The sequence below is a fragment of the Hypomesus transpacificus genome, unplaced genomic scaffold (genome assembly GCF_021917145.1).
Source record: "Hypomesus transpacificus isolate Combined female unplaced genomic scaffold, fHypTra1 scaffold_124, whole genome shotgun sequence".
NCBI classification, from domain to species: domain Eukaryota; kingdom Metazoa; phylum Chordata; class Actinopteri; order Osmeriformes; family Osmeridae; genus Hypomesus; species Hypomesus transpacificus.
The window spans coordinates 364,539-387,668 of record NW_025813703.1 but is presented as its reverse complement, the minus strand read 5'-3'; the positions used below and the strand labels follow the sequence as shown (position 1 = coordinate 387,668).

Sequence of the window (23,130 nt, the reverse complement as noted above, 5' to 3'; positions counted from 1 at the left end):
AGATGTCGCTACAGCGTTTTCCAAATTATTCATATTGAGCTGAGGCAAACTAGACTACAGAGTTTATGCAGTGTCGAGTTCAGCTGAGCGATGAGTGAGGTGTCGTCTAGACGCACTTGACGCCCTCTTCGCGGTCTGGAACGCAGTCTGGCTGCGACAATTTTTCACCGTGGGACCTGAGAAGGAGCGCTCCAAGAGAATTCTTCAAAAATGTAAGCGTTTTATCATCCGCGTAACTTGCTTTTATGTCTGTTATAATATGGTGGTCGACTGGAGATGAGGGGGTGCTGCAGTACTGCTGAAGACAACGAAAGTTGTTCCCGACTGAGACTCAGTGCAGTAAAAATGAAAACAGGCTCAAGTTCTTAAAGGGAACGTTTACGAATAGCTTGACATCCTTTGCAAAATACGATCTTGTACTAATAACTTCAACTACAATATGTTGCAAACAATTTCAGTTGAATGTATTTTTTTCTTTAATTGTTTTCGGTATAAAAAGTTTTGCACTGGTAAATGCGGTTTACATACTTGCATGCATAACTTTTTCCAACGCCATACTCCGCACGATGCGATGCGAAACGTTATTGCGTAGTTTAAACCAGCATAACAAACAACCCTTATTAAAAAACAAAGACAAACTAAAAACTGATATTTTGCGTGTTTATCACATGATGCCTTTTTTTTACATAATGTTAATCGCATACAGTTATACATATCTGCGTTAGGTGTGCAGTCAATTGCAGGCAAAGCACACTTGGTAGGTTATTAAAAACTGACATGGATGTCCACTTATGGACAATGGAGAGTAAATTGGTATTAGGGTTGGGTGTGGCTACCCTATCAGTTGTACTTATTATAACAACTGCTAAAAGCGAAACAAATTCCACGATAATAAAATCAAGCTTAGCTTTTAACGAAGTAGACTATGTTAGACATCTTCAGTTGCTAATTATATGGAATAAACTCAGTACAATGTTTGCTAATTAATTAGCAGAGCAGTATTTCAAACATGAAACATTTCAAGGACCTAATGTCGCCTGTCTCCTAGAGATAATTTACAATGGTGTCAAGGGAATTGTAGAGTGGAGAGAAGATGATGGGGAGTGGTAGGTGGAAAAAGGAAGAATCAGACTCAAACAGTATTTCCAATGAAACGGAAAGGTGAACCAGAGTTGTATGTCTGTCCTCAAACAACCCACTGTCTCAAGTCAACCAGACTCTGCAGTACATATGACATTATCAAAACCCTGAACACTCTGTCTCTCTGATCCCTGAGGATGTCTGATATGACAGCTGTAAACCGATGAGACGTTCCACAGAACAGTCCGTCCCCACCCCCCTGTTCACAATCCACCTCTCCAGTGACGTCCCTCCAGCATCACACATTGAACGAGTGTGCCCCCAAGTCCATCCATCAGCAGCAGTGTAGTTTTGGCCATACAGAGTACACACATTTTTTATTGACTCACAATATACTGTCTTCTTATCCACCACTAATGTAATTTCAGGTAATTTGAAGTATGCCCATGACTGACTGGACTTACAGTGCAGTTTCTCTTTCAATGAAGGCACTTATGGCAAGCCACAGACACAGGGCTGAGATGCAGACAAGACAGGAAACTGGTAACAAAGGACAGGGAACAAGCACTCCTCTGCGTTTTAGTTCACAAAAAAGACACATTTCAACCAAAACAAAATAATCTTCCGGGGAGCCTTGCTCCACCAGGGTCGGCCGCTCAGGTCTATCAATACCTGAGGCGCCAAACTGAAACTTAACGTCAACGACCTCTCTTTCTCTCTCAAGCCGTTCCCCTCAGGCTCGAGTCTCTCTCCTCTTCTGAGCCCTGTCCACTCCGCTTTTGTGCAGTCGGCGGCCACTGATTCGCTAACGAGTCGCAGACAGGCGCCATGCCTCCGCTCTTGCTGACCAGGTCACTCTCGCCAACAGTGTCACCGCCTGTCCTTGGCACCTCTCTTGCCCATCTGTGACGCTGCTCTAAGTGACTGAGTCGCCACTCTCCACGTCGCTCCTCTGGCCAGCTGTTTCCCCGCTCTCGCCAACCTCGTCGCCGCTAACCGAGTCGCTGCTCTCGACCCCTCCCTCAGTTTTCCCCTCTAGGGCTGAATCCTCCGCTCAAGGGGTGTTGGTTAGGACCAGGGCCAACATGGCCTTCAGCCTGGAGGTCATTTCCCCCCATAACTTCTGCTGCCTCTTCCATGCGACCCTTGTGGGCCTGTTGGTCCTTGTCCCAGACGTGGACTGTTCCTGGGGTCTTCCTTTATGTGGATTCTTCCTGTAGGGCGATCATGCTTTGGGCCTGTCAAGATCATAGCTTCCGCCATCGTTTTTTTTCCCTCCTGAATTGCATACGTCAGACAGTGGTCTCAGATCCCCGCATTCTCCACCATATGTGGCAAAGCCACAGAGAAACACAGGGCTGAGACACATGCAATTCAGGAGACTGGAGACAAAGGCCGTTCCCCTCTGGCTTGAGTCTCTTTGGTTTACCGAACCGGCGGCTGGTTCGCCAACTGGGAAGTGGAAAACCGTTTAAAGGAGCCGCGCACAACCTGGCCATGAGACGGCTGGGGCTGCTGTCCCTGGTGCTGGGAGGGCCTCTGAGGCTGTCACACACTCTGCAGAGCAAATATTTAGTCAGTGAAAAGTGTCCTATGGGATTCAAATGAGAACCACAACAACAACATCGACTGGAGGTCCTACTGGGACTCAATTGATTCTGTCGGACATTTTACGTCAAAAGAATTCCCCTTTTCCAGGTTCTTTTTTGAACCTGGGTTTGAACGTGGGAAACAGAATAAGGATTCTCTATATTATAAGGGTAGTCTACCTCGCATAGACATGGGGATTGGACGTCAGAAGAGCCAGTGAGCCGGGCTGCAGTTGGGTTGACTCAGATGAAAGCCTCAGTGAGACTGCAGTCTGCCAGCCTGACAACCAGGGCCCATGCAGGCAGACAGAGAGCAGCAGGATTATTTACAGACAGTTTTATTTTTAGCCACACCAGGCAGCCTTCCCAGTCTTCACAAAGAGCCTGTGAATGCTCCCAACAAAACCAGATTGGTCTAGAGACGCTGCCTTTGTATCAGAAAAATCCTAAATCGACTTCCTTGGCTGTAAGGAAGACTGCACATTTTGTGTAGGCCTGGGACTGTTGGATAGGTTTTGGATAGTGTTGGATATGGGACTGTTTAAGGGTTTATTCAGTTCACTCATTTTATAGCAGACACTTAACATGACATAACATGTCAGGTCTCCTTGTTTTTTGATGTTAGTCTCCTGAATGTAGGACTTTCATATAAATGTTCATCGTCATCTGTACTTTAAGGGGCGTCAATGGTAGAATGATGCCTTTTTCCATATTATCTTCGGAAGGCTAGTACAATGCAGAAACGATGTTAAGGCCCACCTGTCTTTGCACCCATAGATGCATTAGGCATGGTTCAAGAGCCATGTGACGTGTGAAAACCTTTTCAGACATTCTTCCTTTTTGACAAATGTAGTTCATGGAAATGCTACATCAGGGTTGTAATTATTGATGGTCATAAAACGTGACACTCCTGCATTAGGTATGTTTATAGACATATTGGAGTGTTACCTGTGTCTAACAGAAAATATTTGAAATACAAATATTTTGTTTATTCATGCCAAGTCAGTAATCAAAACGATCTATTATACCCCTCTTTATTTTTGCAATGTGATGCTTCATCTTGAAGTTTATATTTGGACATTTATTTGATGATTAACTGCCATCAACACATTGACCTTCCTGCCATTTTGTGTCTGGGAGACAAACCCATTGGAATAATTTATTTCCATTAAGGTTGTCTGAAAAGGTACACACAAATCCTGCACACTAGTGCACGTGGTATGAGGTTCGACGTCATTTCCATGGACCTTTTTTAGTCTGTGAGCACCAGATGCAGAACTACAGCGTAGAATGATTGCGTGTGTAGAGCAGCTTCAATACAGTATTTAGCTTGTATGCAGTCTCATTCCCTGAATTCACATGCAAACCAGATATTTGTGAGTGAAATTTTGACTGACCACACACAGACATTTTTGCACCGTACCTTCCATTTGCAAACAATTTACATGGCAGATGGTTAAAAAAAGACCATTGGTTAATCTTTCCCGTGTTCAATAAGTATGAACTAATCCATTGCCATGTCAGGGGTGTTGTACCACTTAACTTTAACCATTGGTTAAAATCTCACACCAATACGGTTGTATCGTTTAGCTGCACCATCCAATCACCAACCAGCACACTTTAAAAAGTGGTGTCCAGAATCATAGCACCTGCTCTGTTAGCTATTGAATTACATAGCGCTGAGATACAGGAACCCCCTCACCAAGACTTAAGTGCTGCCATTACATACACATTAAAGTGTGATACGTCTGGTAACCAAACCAAGCCAGACAGATACAGTAACTGTATATTGTGAAATCTGTGGTGGGTTTGTCTGTCAATGTGTCTGTGAGAGTGAACTGATACACCAAACAAATTCATTCCAGACATCGCTATATACTTGGTTTTGAAATGAATGTTCAACTTCACCCTTAGATAGTTATGCTCTTCAACTTCACCCTTAGATAGTTATGCTCTTCAACTTCACCCTTAGATAGTTATGCTCTTCAACTTCACCCTTAGATAGTTATGCTCTTCAACTTCACCCTTAGATAGTTATGCTCTTCAACTTCACCCTTAGATAGTTATGCTCTTCAACTTCACCCTTAGATAGTTATGCTCTTCAACTTCACCCTTAGATAGTTATGCTCTTCAACTTCCCCCTTAGATAGTTATGCTCTTCAACTTCACCCTTAGATAGTTATGCTCTTCCTAACTGCATGACGATGGGTCCATATGAGGAAAACTGCCCAAGTGAGAGTGGTTGAAAGAGAGACAATGTCAGTCAGTGGAACATTGGTATTTAACAAGAGCAAACGAGGGAGCGGAGTGCACTTGTCGACATTCCTCGGACATAGCAGGGAAGCCTTTTGACGCAGAGGAGAGAATGTCTGACGTGCATTGGCTGGCAGACAGCTCTGGCCATGCTGGTCAGCTGCTCTCAGGCATAGCATCCAGACACATGCCCCAGTTCAGTTATGGGTCTCACAAGTGAAAGGTGGTTGTAAGGCACTCCAGTCATGGCTGTAGTATTTCTAAATGGTAACTAAATATGATATGTGAAGGCCCAAGGGCTGCTTTCCAAAATGTAGTAATATCCGATCAACTGTGTAAAAAATCGTGTTACAATTTTAAAAAAATCAACACAAAACTCTGCAAAGTACATTTCGTGATGTAAATGGACATATTCTAGGGTACATGCGTTCATATAAATTGGCCAAAATGTGTTAACAATCTACCTACCTACCTATTGTTCACAACCATTTAGCATCACTATAATCAAAATCTGTTGCCCTGAGAGTTCCGTGTGTATTTTTCAGATGTCTGCATTCCGTAATTCCGTCTGTATTTTTGGCATTGCAGAAATCAAAGAGCCCCAAGGAAGCATTTGGTCTTGAGTACTCTGATTGTAATTTGGATTCTAAACTGTACATAACCCTGACTGAAAGAAGAAGCATCAAATAAATTGATAATGAACACCCATTATATAGAAAACACTTCTTTGTGTTCATTATTTCTTTCTTACAATTGGAATTTTCATAAAGACATTGGTGAACTATGCTGGAAGCCAATTACCAAATGAGGCTTAGTGTTAAGGTTAGCATATGTGCAGTATTAGAATGTCAGACTGGACATTAGTTTGCTGTAGTATGTTGTGTAATGGTGCTGTTGATTGTAAGTAGTTGGTTGTTGAATGCTTGAACATATGGCTTGGACATGGGCTGCATGACGATTCTCCACAGGAGAGCCCTGAGAGGACAGACAGATGGAACTGCTCAGGGCACGAGAAAAAGAGAGAGAGAGAGAGAGAGTTAGAAAAGGGGATAGAAGAAAGACTCTTCTAGCCTATAGACGTGTTATACATGTAGTGTGCATGTGTCACAAACAACAGTGCATGTCGAGACATCTGTGGACAAATTGCTTTAAATAGCAACGTTTAACTTCACACCACCTAAACGCAATACACACACTGCATGTGACCAACGCACACAGAACCTACTTTGCCTGTCGTGGTGCCACAACGACCATACATGTCCTCAAGCATTGTAGCAGACTCTGTTGGCATGGTTTCAGTTCTGCAGCTCGTCAGAGAAAGTACAGAGCATTGCCTTACAAGCACTCATTCTTCAAACCGTACACTGTGTACAACTTTGGCTCGGTCTGGCGTGCCTGCCTGCCTCCCTGTCTGTCTGCCTGTCTGTCCGTCTGCCCGTCTGCCATATGTCTTTGTGTATCTCTATCTGTTGTGGTCTGTGTCTGTATTTGTCAATAGATAGGGGTGGAGCACGCTCAGACAACCACTGTCTGTAACTCTGTAAATGCTTTCAGACACAATCATAAGACCTTAAGGGAATTATATTGACCATCTATAACCACTCTGGAATGATTAGTCTGGAATATGCCAGTGGAGGGAGAATTATATGGGATGTGGATGGTACTTGCATTTGTCTCGGTCAACATTTTGACACTGATGTCACTGTGTGACAAAAAAAAATCCACTAAAGGATCCAATAAAGTACTATTATAACACATTGTGCAAAGTGTACAGTTTACAGGAGACACAACACACTGACAGCAATATAGCAACATGTTCACCAGGTTAACCTGTCTCTAGCTTATTGAGGCTTTTGCATCGTGTAGTATTAACAGCTAAATCCACTTCTGAGTATAAGCCCTCCCACCCAACCTATTCTGAGTCAGTAGCGTGTGCACTGTGTGTGACCTCTTCACCACGCGATGTGCTGCAGTGCCGCAGTCAATGACCCGCTGTCTAGACGGTGTGAGTGCGAATGCCACCGGGAGAGGCTGCCCATTGATTGGCTGGGAAGCTGACACTTCAGTATCGCCCCGGGACACAAGGGGGAAGTATAGAGGAGGAGGGGAGGTGAGCTTGTGATGGCGGAAAAAAATAGAGTGGGGCAGGCATATGGAAAACACGCCTGTTCACCCACATCACCCTAAACACACAATTCATTTGTAAAGCTACGACGGATGGCCAGGGTGCACTATTTCAAAGTCTGTCTGTGTCTGTGCTACATTGTATGCTTAGCCAAGTTTGGTGTATTTATTTTTTCATCATGAAAGAAACCCAGCAAGAGGTGACAGGTTTTTCTACTTCACGATCCACAATTAAAGCTCCACCCACACCCTTAGTTGAAAGGATTCAAATTAACATTAGTAATAATGGTAACAGATGTGTTTATTATTAACATATGAGGCATTCGGTTTCATATCTGACACTAAGAAGTGTCTTCTCAAGAGAAATTGTATGTTTACAATACAATGTTGATCCTTCAGAGATTGTAGATGCACCGTTGCCTGCAGTATGTATTTTATATCTTGTTATACTTCAATTATAATACTTTAGTGAAATGTGTCTGGAAGAGTATAAGAACATATGCCTCAAGATATTTTCATCCACAGCCTTGTGTAGGGGTTTCCCCTCATAGGCCTGTTGTAAGTCACTGAATTTAAACTGATGTTAAATAAAAAATCAGGCTAAAACATTGCACTCTATCTCAATGACACCGTGGGCATCTGGTGATCCTTTGGTTACCACCCCTGCTACCAATCCCTACACAATTTAGTGTGCCTTTTATAATCTGCTTTCCTAAAGCATTCCCTGCTCTTAGACTACTCCCTCTCCTCCACCTTTCAAAACCCAGCAGAACTCTGTCCTGTGTGTGTGATGTGTAACAACATGGGTTACTATGTACATGGGTTACTGTGTCACTGGCCAGACGAGGCCTTGAGGAATGACGTTTGCTACTCCAGTTTGACCCTAGTGTTGACTCACGAAAGGCCTGTTGTCCAAGGCATATTTTATGGCTACGTGCTGGCTTGTATTAGAAATTCCCTTTCCTATGCTAGTCCAGTCACAGGTACTTCAACAAGGTACCTAAATGTACAATTTGAATGATGCTCCTCTCTAGCAATTTGCCTTAATTACCAGAATTTTGTACAAATGTCTAGACTGGTTGTTAGCCCAAACCTTTCTCTACATTGAACGTGTATGGGTCAGCCCCAGGGTCACAACATGATAGATTAATGAAAGTATTTTTGGACTTACCCTCTTAAAGACCGGTTCATACTAGTGATTGGGATTGTAGAAACTCTCAATAAGCCTCCCTTTCAAACAATTTAACCAACTAGAAAATTATAGCAAAATAATTTTTAATTGAGTTTATTTGAGCAATTTCATCAGTGAAGCGAGTAATTACGTTTTACACTCTCGCCATTAATACTGTGTTTGACATGGAAGGCCACATCTTACCCTACCTGTGTCACCTTTGCATGTCAGTCATGTTGATGCATCAGCCCCCAACAATTTGTTGTGAGACTTTCCTTTGGGCACTGTGCATTAAACATTATGTTCAAGTGTCAACGCTAAGCTTCGATGGGTGAACTATTTGGCATGATCAAAGCAGAGGCAATCTATCAAACGATCCATCCATCCATTGATCCATCCATCTACCCACCCATCACCACTGCATGGTGGAGGTCATTAGAAAAGAGGCAGTCTTGCCCAGATGGTGTAATATGCGGAAATATGGAGAATGTCCCTGTACTTACTGTAAGTCGCTCTGGATAAGAGTGTCTGCTAAATGTAAATGTAATATGCCACTCAATCTGAAGCTTGGCCACAGCATGGGCAACACTCAAAAGGACTATTCTACTCAGAGAAAGATTGGTAGCAGTTACATTTTAATCTATTTTATTAAATATTGTGTTAGTTATATATATCTAATGTAAGAAAGCCTAAAAAGTAAGAAACAAAATGGTTGATGGAATACAGTTATTTACAGTTATGTAACCGGATCCTTTTTCAGTTTAAAACAACTAAGCTAATAGAACACCTAACCCAGGGGTGTCGAACTCCGGTCCTCGAGGGCCGCTGTCCTGCATGTTTTAGATGTTTCCCTGCTCCAACACACCTGATTCAATTAAAAGGGTTGTTATAACGACCATTCATTCGAATCAGGTGAGCTGGATCAGGAAAACATCTAAAACATGCAGGACAGCGGCCCTCGAGGACCGGAGCTCGACACCCCTGACCTAACCTTTAACAAATACACTCACCGGCCACTTTATTAGGTACACCTGTTTAATTGCTTGTTAACACAAATAGCTAATCAGCCAATCACATGGCAGCAACTCAATGCATTTAGGCATGTAGACGTAGTCAAGACAACATGCTTAACAAGTTTAAACTGAGCATCAGAATGGGGAAGAAAGGGGATGTAAGTGACTTTGAACATGGCATGGTTGTTGATGCCAGACGGGCTGGTCTGAGAATCTCAGAAACTGCTGATCTACTGGGATTTTCACGCACAACCATCTCTAGGGTTTATAGACAATGGGCAGTTGTGTGGACGAAAATGCCATGTTGATGTCAGAGGCCAGAGGAGAATGGGCAGACTGGTTTGAGAAGATAGAAAGTCAACAGTAACTCAAATAACCACTCATTACAACCAATGTATGCAGAATACCATCTCTGAACGCACAACACGTCGAACCTTGAAGCAGATGGACTACAACAGCAGACCACACCGGGGGCCACTCCAGTCAGCTAAGAACAGAAAACTGAGGCAACAATTGTGTACCTAATAATGTGGCCAGTGAGTGTATCCTCAATGTTATTATGATGGAATGGTGCATAAAACTGAAAGAAACTGCTGTTTATGGCAAATGGTATGTGGACATCGCTCAGCATATGGACAGCTGCTTGTTGAACCTCCTACTCCAAATGATGGGCATTCATATGGAGTTGGTTTCAACTTTGTTTCTATAACAGCGTTCACTTTTCTTGGAAGGCTTTCTGATAGACGTTGGAACATTGATGTGGGATTTGATTCCATTCAGCCACGCGCATTAGAGAGGTTGGGCACTGATGTGGGGTGATTAGACCTGGCTTACAGATGGCATTAGAATTGATCCCAAATATGTTTGATGGTGTTAAGGTCAGGGATCTGTGCAGGCCAGTCAAGTTTTTCCACACCAAACTTTTCTGTATGGCCTTACCTAAATGTTTGCCACAAAGTTTAAAGCACATCATTGTCTAAAATGAAATGTTATACCTGGGCAGGAATATCTCCACCAGTAGAACAAATGCCTCTAACCCAATCAAATGCAAAACACTAAACAGCCCCCATTGTTAATTGGCTTGATGATGACCCTAGGTTAGTAGGTTGAATCCTCGTGACCTTTGTATGAGCCATTGATACTTTCAACCATGCAAATGGTCTAACTTGAATTCCTTCCCATCTCCCTTTCTCTGGTATTTGGTCTCTTCATCTGCACCTCACTCTTTCTCAGCCTGGCAACCCCTTTTTTCTGGTTCTCTTTTTAGGTTTTTGTTATTTCCAGTCTGGCACCCACATTAGCCAGACTCTAACACTGGTGCAGTGGCTTTGACCCCTCCCCTGGGGATGAGTCCTCTACAGCCTTAGCCTGGCACATGCACTCAGTACACACACACACATACTCACAATGTTCAGTCAGTTCAATTCATTATTGGATGTAATCATAGACGAGGGAATCAATTAATAATGTTCTTGTTCGTGAACAAACTACAGAGTCAAATAAGATTTTACGAGATTATAATGAATAAGAGCTGTGTTTTCGGGTGAATATGGTAAGCACTATCTATAATGGTGAGAAAGTAAATTCTTCAAATACATTTTGATTAGAACAAATAATTCATAACATTTTTCATAAAAATGTAAAGAAAGGTTTTGAAATGCCTTGCTAAAGTATTTAGTTATCCTGACCCATGACATTTTTATTTTTTATTTTAAACACTGAAAATCATTGATTGTAACATGACATTGGTTTTAGGTCAGGGATTAATTTCAATTAATCAACCTCCAAACATAATATTTGGTAGAGCCACCTTTCGCTGCATTTAAAGCTTAATGTCTGGTAAGTTTCTACCGTCTATGCGCACCGTCTTCTCTTCATATTCTCTCCAGGTTGTTCATGGTAGGTTGGACATCGCTTGTGGACCACAATTCTTATCCAGTGCCACAGATTATTAATGAGATTGACTTCAGGACTTTGACTAGAACACTGCAGGACATTTACATTTTTGTTCTTGAGCCAGTGCCAAGTGGCTTTGTCTTATGTACCTGAAAGGTACATTTCCACCCAAACTTTAAAAAAATTGCAGACTGACTCTTTGTTGCTACACCCCCGTTTACAGGCCAGTGCTATGCAAAGCTCTTGATATGGCTGACTGGTTCACCATCATGCCACTCCCAGCCTCTGAACTCTGTAGCTCTCTGTGGGTTCACACACCAGTCTTCTTGTTTGAGTTTTAAGTGACAGCCTTTTTGTGACAGTCCCTGGGAGGTGTGATGCAGTTCCCACTTCCTGATTTTTGATCCAGTTGTGCTCACTGGGGTATCCCAAAATGGGATATTGTTTGTACCCAAACCCTTTACCTAATATATCCACTTGTATTGCCTCATCTGTAATTTATGTAGAATACTCAAAACATTTTCAGATTCACAGCCTGATGCACTATTTTAGAAAGCCACTGTATGTATAAATAATACATATAAAATAAGGTATGGCAGTAACACTATAACAATACATAAAAATACTGGCAACCATAGCGTTGTACTGTATACCTCACATTCTACAGTAGTGCATTGTAATGAATTTACAATCATTAACTGTTGAAATAATGTAGTGAAACTGTAAAACTTTACAAGACAATTCGTTACTGTGAAACAGGTCGGAAATGTGATGCTGCAGAGACACTCTGCTTGATATTCTGCCTGTCGGTTTCTGTCCAGTGTGAAATGGTGCCCAAGGTCTATATGAGCAAAAGGGTTTCAGTCTGTTATCAGAGCACCAGAGGAGAAACAACTATATATTTTTTATATTTCTATTAAACCCCTTTTTACACTTGCGTCTTCCTCTCTGCCAGTCTGCCTGTCTTATCAGCCCATCTGTCTGTGTGCCCATCAATGATGTCAGCTTATCTGACATTCCCTCTGCATGTCTGTCACAGTACAGGATGTCTGAATGCCTTGGTTGTTCCTCTGTCTCTATGTCTGCAATGTTCCTCTGCGGTAGAGGATTTATCTTTCCGTGCCTAGCCAGCACTGTCCTAATAGAAAACAAACGGGGGGCATGAGAAGAAGTGGTGTGGTAAAGGAGAAGGAGAGGTAGGGGAAAGATAAGGAGAAAATGGGGTGAATGAACGAAGGGAGTAAAACATGTTTTGCATAATGGCATTATTTTGTGGGAGGAAGGGGGGGGGGGCACATTTGAGTTTCTTTGTTGTTGATTGATGTCTTACACAGGGATAGTTATCTGTCTCTGTGGGTTCCTTTATTTACATATTTATGTAAATGAAATAACAGAAGACCATTATTTGTGCCATGCTTTGCTGAGCCCATGAGATCTAATGACGTACCTCTGTCCCCCCCAGCCTTCACCTTTAAACACCTGTGTTTGTGTGTGTGTAAACGAGAGGGATTGATTGTCTGTGTGTGGGGTTGGAACAAAGCTGTGTGTGGAGATTGGATTCCTGCTGGGGCAAGTTTGAGGAGGATGACTGGATGGGGAGGGGGACAGGATGGGATTTGCCCCCTAAAGCTTGTTAAATAATCCCTAACCCTGAAGGCGGGGCATAGCTACGTGTGTGTGTTTTGTATGTGTGTTTGTGTATTCCACTGGCTTCTGGACACTTTGTGTGTCAGTATTCAGCCAGTGACTTGTCTAAGGGTTGTGTAGGCCTCTGGCCAGCAATGAGACAGGGCTGCCTTAGGACATAAAGTGTATATGTGTGAACATGCTTGGGTGTAAATCCATTTAAATGCAATGGTGTTGTTGGGTGGACATGGAGTTATATATCGTATACCCTCCTTTTCCTTCATGTCATCAGCATACCAACTTCTTGAAGCCAGTCTCGTCAGCATTATCATAGACAAGAAATCAGATACAGCACGGTTAGCTCAGATGTCCTGGTTTGTCTCACAAAAGTTTACGTCTGGAATAGATTTTTAGTGACGAAACAGCACATCATCATACTTTTTGCATACTACCATTTGCATACTAATATACAAATGGTTTGCAATGTTTGAGTCCTGTGTATGACAGAGAAACCGAGTGTGCAGTCGGTTGCATAACAAGTATCATTACATAAACTGTTTCAACCGGCAGTAAGCAGACACAGATTTGGGATTTGGGTTAAGATTCAGGCTAGGAATTCCCAATCTTTGCTTGTTCCGTGGTTCTGTATTTGCTTAGAAGTCTCTTGTTCGGTGGAACACGTCAAGAGAAACAGAAAAAAGCACATCCCCCTGCAAATGAACTGGGTATCTAGATAAACCTGAACCCAAATACATAGCCTCGATCTCTGCCTAGCGACAGTGCAGGGAATCCATAGCAACAGCAGATAACCTGTGTGTGTGTGTGTGTGTGTGGGGGGGGGACTGCTGCAGCAGTTCTGTTTAATCTGATAATAGTGCCGTTATTTTAATGATCACTGTGTGCTGCTGTTTTCATATTCTGAACACAGTGATGGGTTGTGAAAGTATGTCTTTAGCAGATGCACTTTGTGCGTGTAGCTCTAGGGGGAAGTTGTTAGATCATTAATAATTGTCAGTTTTACAGTGCCCTCCAGGTTTTTCTCAATGGGGACACACCTCTCACTATTTCTATATGGTACTAGACCAAAATAATTTGTCTAAAGTGGGATTATTTTGCTTTTGAACAAAATATTGGCATATCCATGTGGATGGACACCTGTGAGCGTGCACACACACACAGACAGACAGACACAGACACACACACAGAAACGCACACAGACAGACACACGCACACAGGCACACGCACACATGCACACACAGACACACAGAGATGAACTTTTGGATGAGCAATGTTGATAATGTTACACTTGTAGACAGCTTTGGTTTGGTGAGTGACCTTTAAGATGAGTATACAAAAGACTTTCAGGAAGCCAGTCATCAGTCGTAATGATAATGCTGATGGTAACAGTTCAAAGATGGTCTGCAGTCAGTGGCGTGCGCACACATGCCTATTTGTCATTCTGTTAGGATGGCGAATCATCTTGGCTAATCTGCAATGTTCACTTCCTCTCTGCAGCCATATTGGCTGATCTCCAGACAGATAGAGCAGACAGAATGCTGACTCAAGGAGGAAGTGACCCGTGGATGATGTCATTGAACATCCTGGGCACACTGTACTGTACAGTCTGTATTGAGTGCCGTAAAAAGATATATAAATAAAGGTATGATACTGTCAAAAAATGCACAATTAAATATAAGTATAGATTGAAATTGACTGTTCAAATTGGTAGCATAAATATTATACTTTGTGTGTAGCATAAATATTATACTGTATAATATGAATGGAAATGTATTGTATGAATGTATATGAATATAAAGGTTATGGCAATACTGTGTCATAAGAGCATTATGAATATTCTAAAGAGATACAATTCTTAGAACTGTAAAGCAAATACAGATGTACAGTCAAAGCCATATAACAAAATGCCTTTAAAAAAACTATGTTGTTTCAAATCTTAGTGTTATAAAAAAAAAAATACAAATCTTTGATTTCGGGATGATTATCTCTGATCATCTAAGAAAAGTACCTTTGCTGTATTCTATTGGCATTGCAGTATTTTTGAATACTGCCATAGATTCATTTGCTTTTATTTTGTGGAAGCCTCAAATCCAGGCTGTGTTTTGAAGTATGCGTCAGTACCATGTTCTGAAGACCTCCAGTTGCATTTATTGTTAGACTTCAAAGCGTTATCCTATTACGTGTCTTCACATTTTGATTGAACAACAAAAACAAAACCTGTATTTTGAGTTTGTCTTGTAGAAAAGGCCCAGCTATCCCCTCTTTGGTATTCAGACCAGCTGAAATGTTGCCTTTGGTCATATTATGATTATACATCATCTCTAATTTAGCATCTCTTATTGTATTCCATTTGCAGCTCCGAGTACAGATACATTGGAAGTAGGTCCTGCTCCATCCAACAAGTCCCTGTCAGGAGAAGCTCTACACCTGCACAACCCACATCTTTAACAAAGTGGGGGGAGTTAAGATGGAACTGAGACAGCCGTCTCCCTGGAGACCGTCCTCCCTCCCCTGGATTGGTTGAAGCTGCGACCATCAGGCATTGCTGCAGGAGCAGTATGCAGGCAGCTGACCATCCAGCCACCAACACTTTTACAGGTAAGGAACCGTCAGTCTTTATTTGTGCTTGATTGATTTTGTATGTTGCTTTGAAACCAATGACAATGACATATAGTAATATTTAGGACAATTAGGACGGGTCATATTACACTTGCAATAGTTGTAGAATAATAGGACTAAGATCCAGCACACATTCAGGTTATTCATATTCTGTAGAACACAATGTAAGAATCTATTTAGTATATCTTTGATTGACAGAATTCCTAACTTCCTGTCTTCCAGAGCAAAGTTTTCAATGTGTGGCTGATAGACAGTGATTATCTATTAAAGATCTGCTTAATAATGCCACACTGTACATGGCCCCCACTTCTCCAAGACAATATGCAACCAATCAATGCTAATTCAATCAATGCTATCAACATCCTGATTTGAATGCATGAAAATGCTTTTCTGATGTTTGGATTGGTCGGGGAGGAGAGCAGTACACACAGTGGTTCCTTTGTGAAATGTTGTGTTGTGTACAATAATGCAATGCATAATGGATTCTTCTTGGACTTGGAAGGCGGCACTGTAGGGCTGTAGGCAACATGATGTAGAGCTAAATGAGCCAAATGACCAGGGCATTGCACCCACAGCATGGGCAAATGGGGAACATTTCACAGAAAGGAATGCCCATAGATTCTCTTACCCGAAAAGTACATAGACAAGTAACATTTGTGAACATAAAAATACAATATTAAAACGAATTGCATGTCCCAGAGGACATTCCCATGCCAGGGGCTGGAGGCCTGCCTGAGGTCATGGATACGGTGCCCCTCTGTCTGTGTCAAACTGGAGGAAGGCCGTGTCCATCTCCTCTCCTCTGGAGGAGCGGCTATAGCTTGGTGTGGTGACAGTCTCTCTCCTCCTTTAGATGAATGTGCAGTCAGTGGATGACTGGCATGCTTGGCTGCTCCAACCGAGAGCAGCGCTTATGGGACCCGCCTACGGGGCATGCAAGGATTAATCAACCAATCGTTTGACTTGGATTTGAAGTGTATTCATTATTCAGACTGATAAATGACACAAAACAAATCAGTTGACACTTTATACACACAATTATTGGCACTTTTGCATATCAATCAACTACAACTTCTATAATATAGGAAATGTATTGTAAGTACAGTACAGAAATTAGGTATTAAACATTCTTGTTCAAGTACAGTTGACACTTTATACACACAATTATTGGCACTTTTGCATATCAATCAACTACAACTTCTATAATATAGGAAATGTATTGTAAGTACAGTACAGAAATTAGGTATTAATCATTCTTGTTCAAGTACATTACATTACATTTAGTCATTAGCAGACGCTCTTATCCAGAGCGACTTACAGTAAGTACAGGGACATACTCCCCAAGGCAAGTAGGGTGAAGTGCGTTGCCCAAGGACACAACATCATGTTGTACCGGCCTGGAATCGAACTGGCAACCTTCAGATTACTAGCCCGATGCTCTACCCGCTCAGCCACCTGACTCCCTCTATCGCACCTCTATCTCTCCAAACCCCACCTTTTGTTGTGAGGGTAAAGGTAGCCTCCTCCTCCACTGGTGCTCACACTGTGTCTGACAACTTTCTCTTGCTCCTCTGTCTGAGGTCAGTGAACTTGGCATTGCACTGCTTCGGTGTTCTTTAGACACCAGTTGACCCCAGACAATGCACTGACTAACATTTTGTAATCCTTCGATGCGGTATACAAACAGAATGTCTCGATGAATGTATGTTTTTCAATCCTTACGTCGTCAAATTCTTCTCAGCCTCAGTGAAAAATCCCTGTTTGTACCATTGGGCACCTGATTGGCTTAAGGACCATCCAAATGATTAAATTACTACACTTATGGTGGAGTTGGACCTACAACTTCCGGGTAAATTGCATGAGCAACATACAAAATGTTCTTAATACTGACTTATTAGCATTAGCATTTTTCACGTGACTGTAGAGTTTAGATGGAACTCTGGAGCCATTTGTTGGTTCCAACAGCCATGATATAGAAGACAAAATGCATTATATTAATTTTATGTATGAATCCCGACTTAAAAGCAAACAGTCCCCTTTCCATAAAATGTGATTTTGGAACTATAGCTTTGCCAAATACAGACTGAGCATAGACTACACCCCAGTATGCAATTTTAATATCTGATGTTGAACTGAAACTTTGGAGAGTGGAAATTAGGACTCAGCCTTCCAAGCCCATTCCTGAGAGAGCTATGAGGTAGAATAGATTGTTTAAACAACTGGTCAGACTTTCGAGCCAAGTTGAGCCAAGCTAAGCATGGCTGAGAATGTTCTAGAGTCTGATTCATTATGAAGGGAAATGAAACAGTGGAACATTCTCTTCCCATTTCCCAGGCATGTGATTTGGATAGCAGCTGGTCAGAGTGCATGATGGGAAATATGTACCGGTCCAATGAAGTGGCTCTGCAGCACAGGCCTCACTCAGGATGTCCACCCTGTCAATCATACAACTAGTGTGATAAAGAGGTCAGGTCTTTTAGAAAAAAATCTAGATGATATAAACATCTTTAAAGGTCTGTAAGGTGACGAAAGGCACATTGTCACATCGCAAGACAACAGACTTCTGTCATATTATTATTTTTGTTTGTAATTTGATGTGAGGTTTCATTGTGGTTTCCTTTCTTTTTTTGTCTGTATTTTGGCATTTGTATTTGGAAAACTGCTAATTGTTGAAACATGTAGTCAGGTTCTATAAGAAAGGGATGGTAAGGGTTTGAGCTTTTAAAAAACTAAATGGTTGTACTGATAAAACACAGTCAAGTGGCTTGGGAAGGGTTAGAATAGGCACCAGTTATGTCTGCTGTTACTGTGCACACTCATTGGCCGCCACCTTAGATCAACCAAGATTGTATCCTGAATCTTATGTCTCCTCTGTGTTGTTATCCTTCTGCATATCTGTGAACCGCGTCAACATGGAAATAATACACAACCCACTCTCTCCGAAAAAACATTGGAAATACAAAAAAATCCACTGCCCACTTTCCTTTCTGAAAGAAACAAAGGTGCAAAAGAAACAATGAAAGCAGTAGGATGGAGGCAGAAAATGATCAATACCTGCAAGGTTAACTAGCGGTTAACTTGAGCTGTGTGAGGTGGGTGGGGGGACAAGGAGCAGAGAGAGGAAAGTGAGGACAGGTCTGGTTAGGCATTCAGCTGCACTTGTCAGCCTCCCTCAGTTCAAATGAGTCAGGCGATCTGCCTAGGTGTCCATGGCCTGTACATACAGTATTACCTCATTAGTGATGGAACAGTCTCTGTGTGTGTGTGTGTGTGTGTGTGTGTGTGTGCTTGTTTGTCTGTAGGAGTTGGTTGAAAGCTTCAAGGTTTTTGTGGGGTGCATAAAATGTGTGAAATCAGGTACCCTTGTATGTCTAGCACATACTGTATATTTATATGTGGAAAATAAAAGACAGGGTTTGTCAGTATTTGATATTTTTGTCTTGGTCTTCCAAGACGAGGATTAACAGGCATGGTTTGTTATTTTCACAATGTTTGTCACAGTGGAGGGAAGACAATTTTGTGGAATGTCAGTTTGTTTTATTCCTTTTCCTGTCCATTACTTATGTCTGAGAAGGGAATGGTATTATGGTTTTGGAAGTCCTCATTCGCTGCTACTCACAAGCACCAATTATTGGGGGGAGCAACAGACAGAAATGGGATGGGGTGTGGTAAGGAGGATGAGAGGGAATGAGAGATGGACAGGAGTTATTAAGAGTAGTAGACGTGTACATTCACATTTGTAGACACCGAACATTTCGAACACCTAGTCAGTGAGCATACAGTATAAAGAAATCTGGCAATTCCAACAGTGAGTCAGGGAAAAGGGTTTTAAGATGTTGAGAGAAAGGGAGATGTGTAGGAGCAGACAGATAAAGAAAGAGGGTTGAGGGTGTGTCGACACAAGATGGAGTGGCAATGAAGATAGAAAGAAAAAAGACAGAAGGAGAGATGGAACAGGCTGTTCTGCTCATGAAACCCTCCCCTCTAACGTGTAAGGAGGCATTCCTCACTGAGAAGACCGATTTCTCATCACTAAACACTGGCCAGCAGAGGTCAGAGACAGACGAGTGTTGCTCAGTTTGTAGCTAAACGCCCTGGTCTGGGGTAGCTGCAACAACGATGGCTGATGTTGGGGTTATTGTGTGACAAATGTATATCCATACTGTGTGTGTGTTTTGTTTGTGTGGCTTTTCTTGGTTTGCAACAACAAATGGCAGAGATGACATAGGAAGTTAAATCACTTTTCCCTTTCTTTGTCTGTGTCCCCTACATTTTCCTATCTTTATTCTCCCTATCTCAACAATCTCCCTCCCACTCTCTTCCATTCTTCACCCTACCATCCCTGCCTGATTATGTAGAGTGCCAGTTCCACTGTACCAGCGGTGACTGTCTGCATAACGAGGAGAACTGCCCCCCTGTAACCACCCTGGGACCCCCACTGGACCCCTTGCAGAGTGAGTACATACATCCACCCGCCATATTTGACATTTTGGCGTACGTATAGGAATATAACGGCTGCCACGGTTAACGTGGGGAGCTGTTAAACCTGTGAGAAGTGTTCAACCAATTGAAGCACACACACATCTTTTCCCAGTTGGCTTTTTGTTCCCCCCTTTCCTCTCGGTTTGAGACATGCTAGCAGAGTGATGTAATCAAGCATTTATCCCATCGCTTTCCCCCTGCTTTCCCCCGTGTTTATCTCTGTTGGTGAGGTGAGTGAGGCAAGAGGAACAGGGTGAGACAGGGTCATGGCAGGTCAAAATGTACCATCTCTGTGAGAGCCCTGAGGACTGTGTGGATGTGCCCACCAGACTGGTGCTCTCTAGATTAGTGAAGCAAGGCAAACACCTCTTTCCTCAGGGGCCTTTCAGCCCCCTGATTAATATGCATGAGAAATTCTGTACATTGTCAGTAAATGCCGTTGAATATGTTCAACATGCATGATATTTGATGTTTAGTTAGACAGTAACATTTTAATCATCATTTTAATTTTTTTATTTTGGATGCATCACATGGCAGTTTTCTTCCAACAGTTTTCCACAATAATACATTTTATATCCATCTTAACACCCTTTGGCCTGGTTAAATAAGTAATTATGAACTTATTTTTAGTATTGTGTTGGATAATTCTGAGAGGCACATTGAACATAAGGTAGACTCACCATTGAGGGATTGTACAGTTAATGGGCTACCGAATTTTGGTAGCAGTCGGAAAGGCAGTCTTTGGGCTAGGCTAGGCAAAGCAAGATTCATCAGCCTCTGCGGTTTTTGTTTTATCCAAGTTGGAAGAATCTTAAAGTGAACAGTTTTCTAATAACCTGTTTTATTGCTTGTATTTGCTAGCAGAGTGCTCGACCTCCCCCATCTGCAGTTCTCCTCTTTCTCTGTAGCTCTCATTTTGACGTTGTTTCACCCACTCTTTAATTATCTCCCTGTGTTTTATACATCTCTTTCGCTCTCTCTTTCTTTCCCTCTATCTTTCTTGCTCACTCCTTCATTGTTTTCCTATAACTGTGTTAATGTTGGACTGGAATCATTGTGTTTTTCTGAAGGGGTGAGGGGGGGGGGTTACTACACCCTCTGTTCCTGTTCTTTGCTCTCAACAAGGGCCACTCTTCTGGAACTCACCCACCGGAGGCATTTCAAATATTTAGCTGTCTAACTGCCACGATAATGATGTGAGTCAGATTCCTTTTTGCTGGAATAGTGATTTGCCTGATTTGTTACTGATTCACAAGGGATATGGGAGGGTGTGGGGTTTGCAGAGAAATCTAATCTAATTTCCTCCTCGCCACCCAGACGGATCACGAATAGCGTCTAGACAAGATGCGTCTGAGAGCGTTGAGGGTCTCCCAGGACTGCCTCGGAGTCAGGGGGGGGCTTGCTCTCACACACGCGCACTCACTCACTCTCACTCTCTTTCTCTCAAATCAAATGGCAAACAGAGTTGTGTGGAGGCTGCTGCAGTGCCTTCTTCCTCCCCCAATGCAGACAGACAAATGAGATCCAGACAGATGCCCTCTGTCTCAGCCTCTAGTTTCCGTCAGAGAGCGAGACCCAGACAACAACACAGAGGGGCTAGTTTGGGATGTAATGATTTCCTTGCAGTATCATGTTATTGACCTCTAGTGTTTGTAGTCCTAAGAAATCTCATAAACATCCATCTGTGCTGTGTTAAATTCATAGTATACAGCATAAACTACTGCATTCAGTCCCATTTACTGGTGAAACAAAAAAGAAAGAAAATGTGACTTTACAGTTGCTTGTAAAAGACAATTGGCTTGCTAGCTAACCACCAGAATGCCAATAAGGTTAGGAAGAGGGTAAACACGAAATGCATTACAATTTCGGCTTACGGCTAACTACTTACCGCTAATGTTCAGTGTTCATTGTAAACCGAATGGATGGTTAGGGATAGGTTTTGTGAGCTAAAGGTGCATTAGTCAAATGGCTCAATCCACTTTTTGTCCTAGTCCTGAAAACATTGTAAGACCAAAACTTGCGTCAACTAGTTCATGTCCTTGGTAAAGGGCCTATGAATGTCAAGGATTTCTTATTATAAATGGCAGAAACATCACCTTTTTAAAATTTATTTTCTTATTATAAATGGCAGAAACATCACCTTTTTTAAATTTATTTTCATCAAGAGACAGTTGCAGACACTTGCTTTTAGCAACTCAATGTGGAGAGACTTTTCCATCTCCTGTAACAACGACCTTGCAACCTCTAAATCCTTTCTGTCTTTGACACAGTTGTCAGAGCTGGAAGGTTTTAACGTTGGGTTGTCTGTCAGTGGCTGTTCCAATGTCCGTTCAATAAAATCCGTATTATTTTCAATGCTCGTCCTGCCCCACATGATGCTCGACCCTGTGCTGAACCTCATGCAGACACACAGTTGCACAGAGAGACAGACACCCACAGGTATGGCTTGCTGACTGTTCCAGACAGAACAGTCCATTGCGAGATCATTGTCTCGCAGAATCTAACCCACAAAGCAATAAAATGCCACCTAAGGAGAGGTGCTCATGTTATGTGACCAAGGGTTCAAACGATGTTAATCTGTGCGTGTACAGTATGACGGAAAAACTTTAGTGTCTGTGTTTTCATGTGTGTATATGCCTTCTCTGCGGCCTTGTGTGTTTGTCAATTTTAGACAGCACTTAAAATTGCTCATCCTCGTTTCTTCTGCCTTGCAAAGTAATTTTCTGTGTGTGTGTGTGTGGGCCCGTGTGCGGTACAAATGAGGCTGTGGGGGGCGAGTTTCGGCAGGACAGAGGCAACTATTCCTCCCTCCCCTCCTCCCCTGTTCTATCTCTCAGAAAAAGATACAACAAATGAGAGAGCGAGAACACAGGCTGATGAAGGCACTTTTCTGAGACGGCGGTTTCAAAGTTGCTTGTGCAACTGCTCTTCACAGTTTTATACAAGCAATCATCACACTTCACTGCTGTAAGAAATAAGGTTGCTGAATACATTAATGGTCTGTTGAGTGTCTGTCTGCAGATCTTTGCAATGTCATCTAATGTCATCTTTCACAAAGTGTAGTGTTTATGAGAATATATGGAAGTAGAAAAGGTTGTTTTTTTAAATCCATACAGATGCTCATGCACTCAACTGGGGTCATTATGTGTATAGGGTCGATAGTTGAATTCTCACCTTTGAAACAGGCATACTAGATGGGAAAGATGTGTTTTATTTATAACTAAATAGCCTTTCAGCTCTAAAGCCCATTGATTAAGAA

The 23,130-nt window shown here is 42.2% G+C and overlaps 1 protein-coding gene across 1 annotated transcript in view; it reads left to right on the top strand.

Annotated features, from left to right (window-relative positions):
* Positions 1-53: 53 nt before the first annotated feature.
* The window catches only part of ldlrad4a (low density lipoprotein receptor class A domain containing 4a), a 48,995-nt gene continuing 25,918 nt past the window's right edge, over positions 54-23,130 (top strand). The window contains exons 1-3 of the mRNA XM_047050616.1: positions 54-212; positions 15,127-15,368; positions 19,748-19,843. Of these exons, the coding sequence (XP_046906572.1) occupies positions 15,329-15,368; positions 19,748-19,843 (136 nt within the window). The 5' untranslated portion in view covers positions 54-212; positions 15,127-15,328. The remainder of the gene's footprint in view (positions 213-15,126; positions 15,369-19,747; positions 19,844-23,130) is intronic.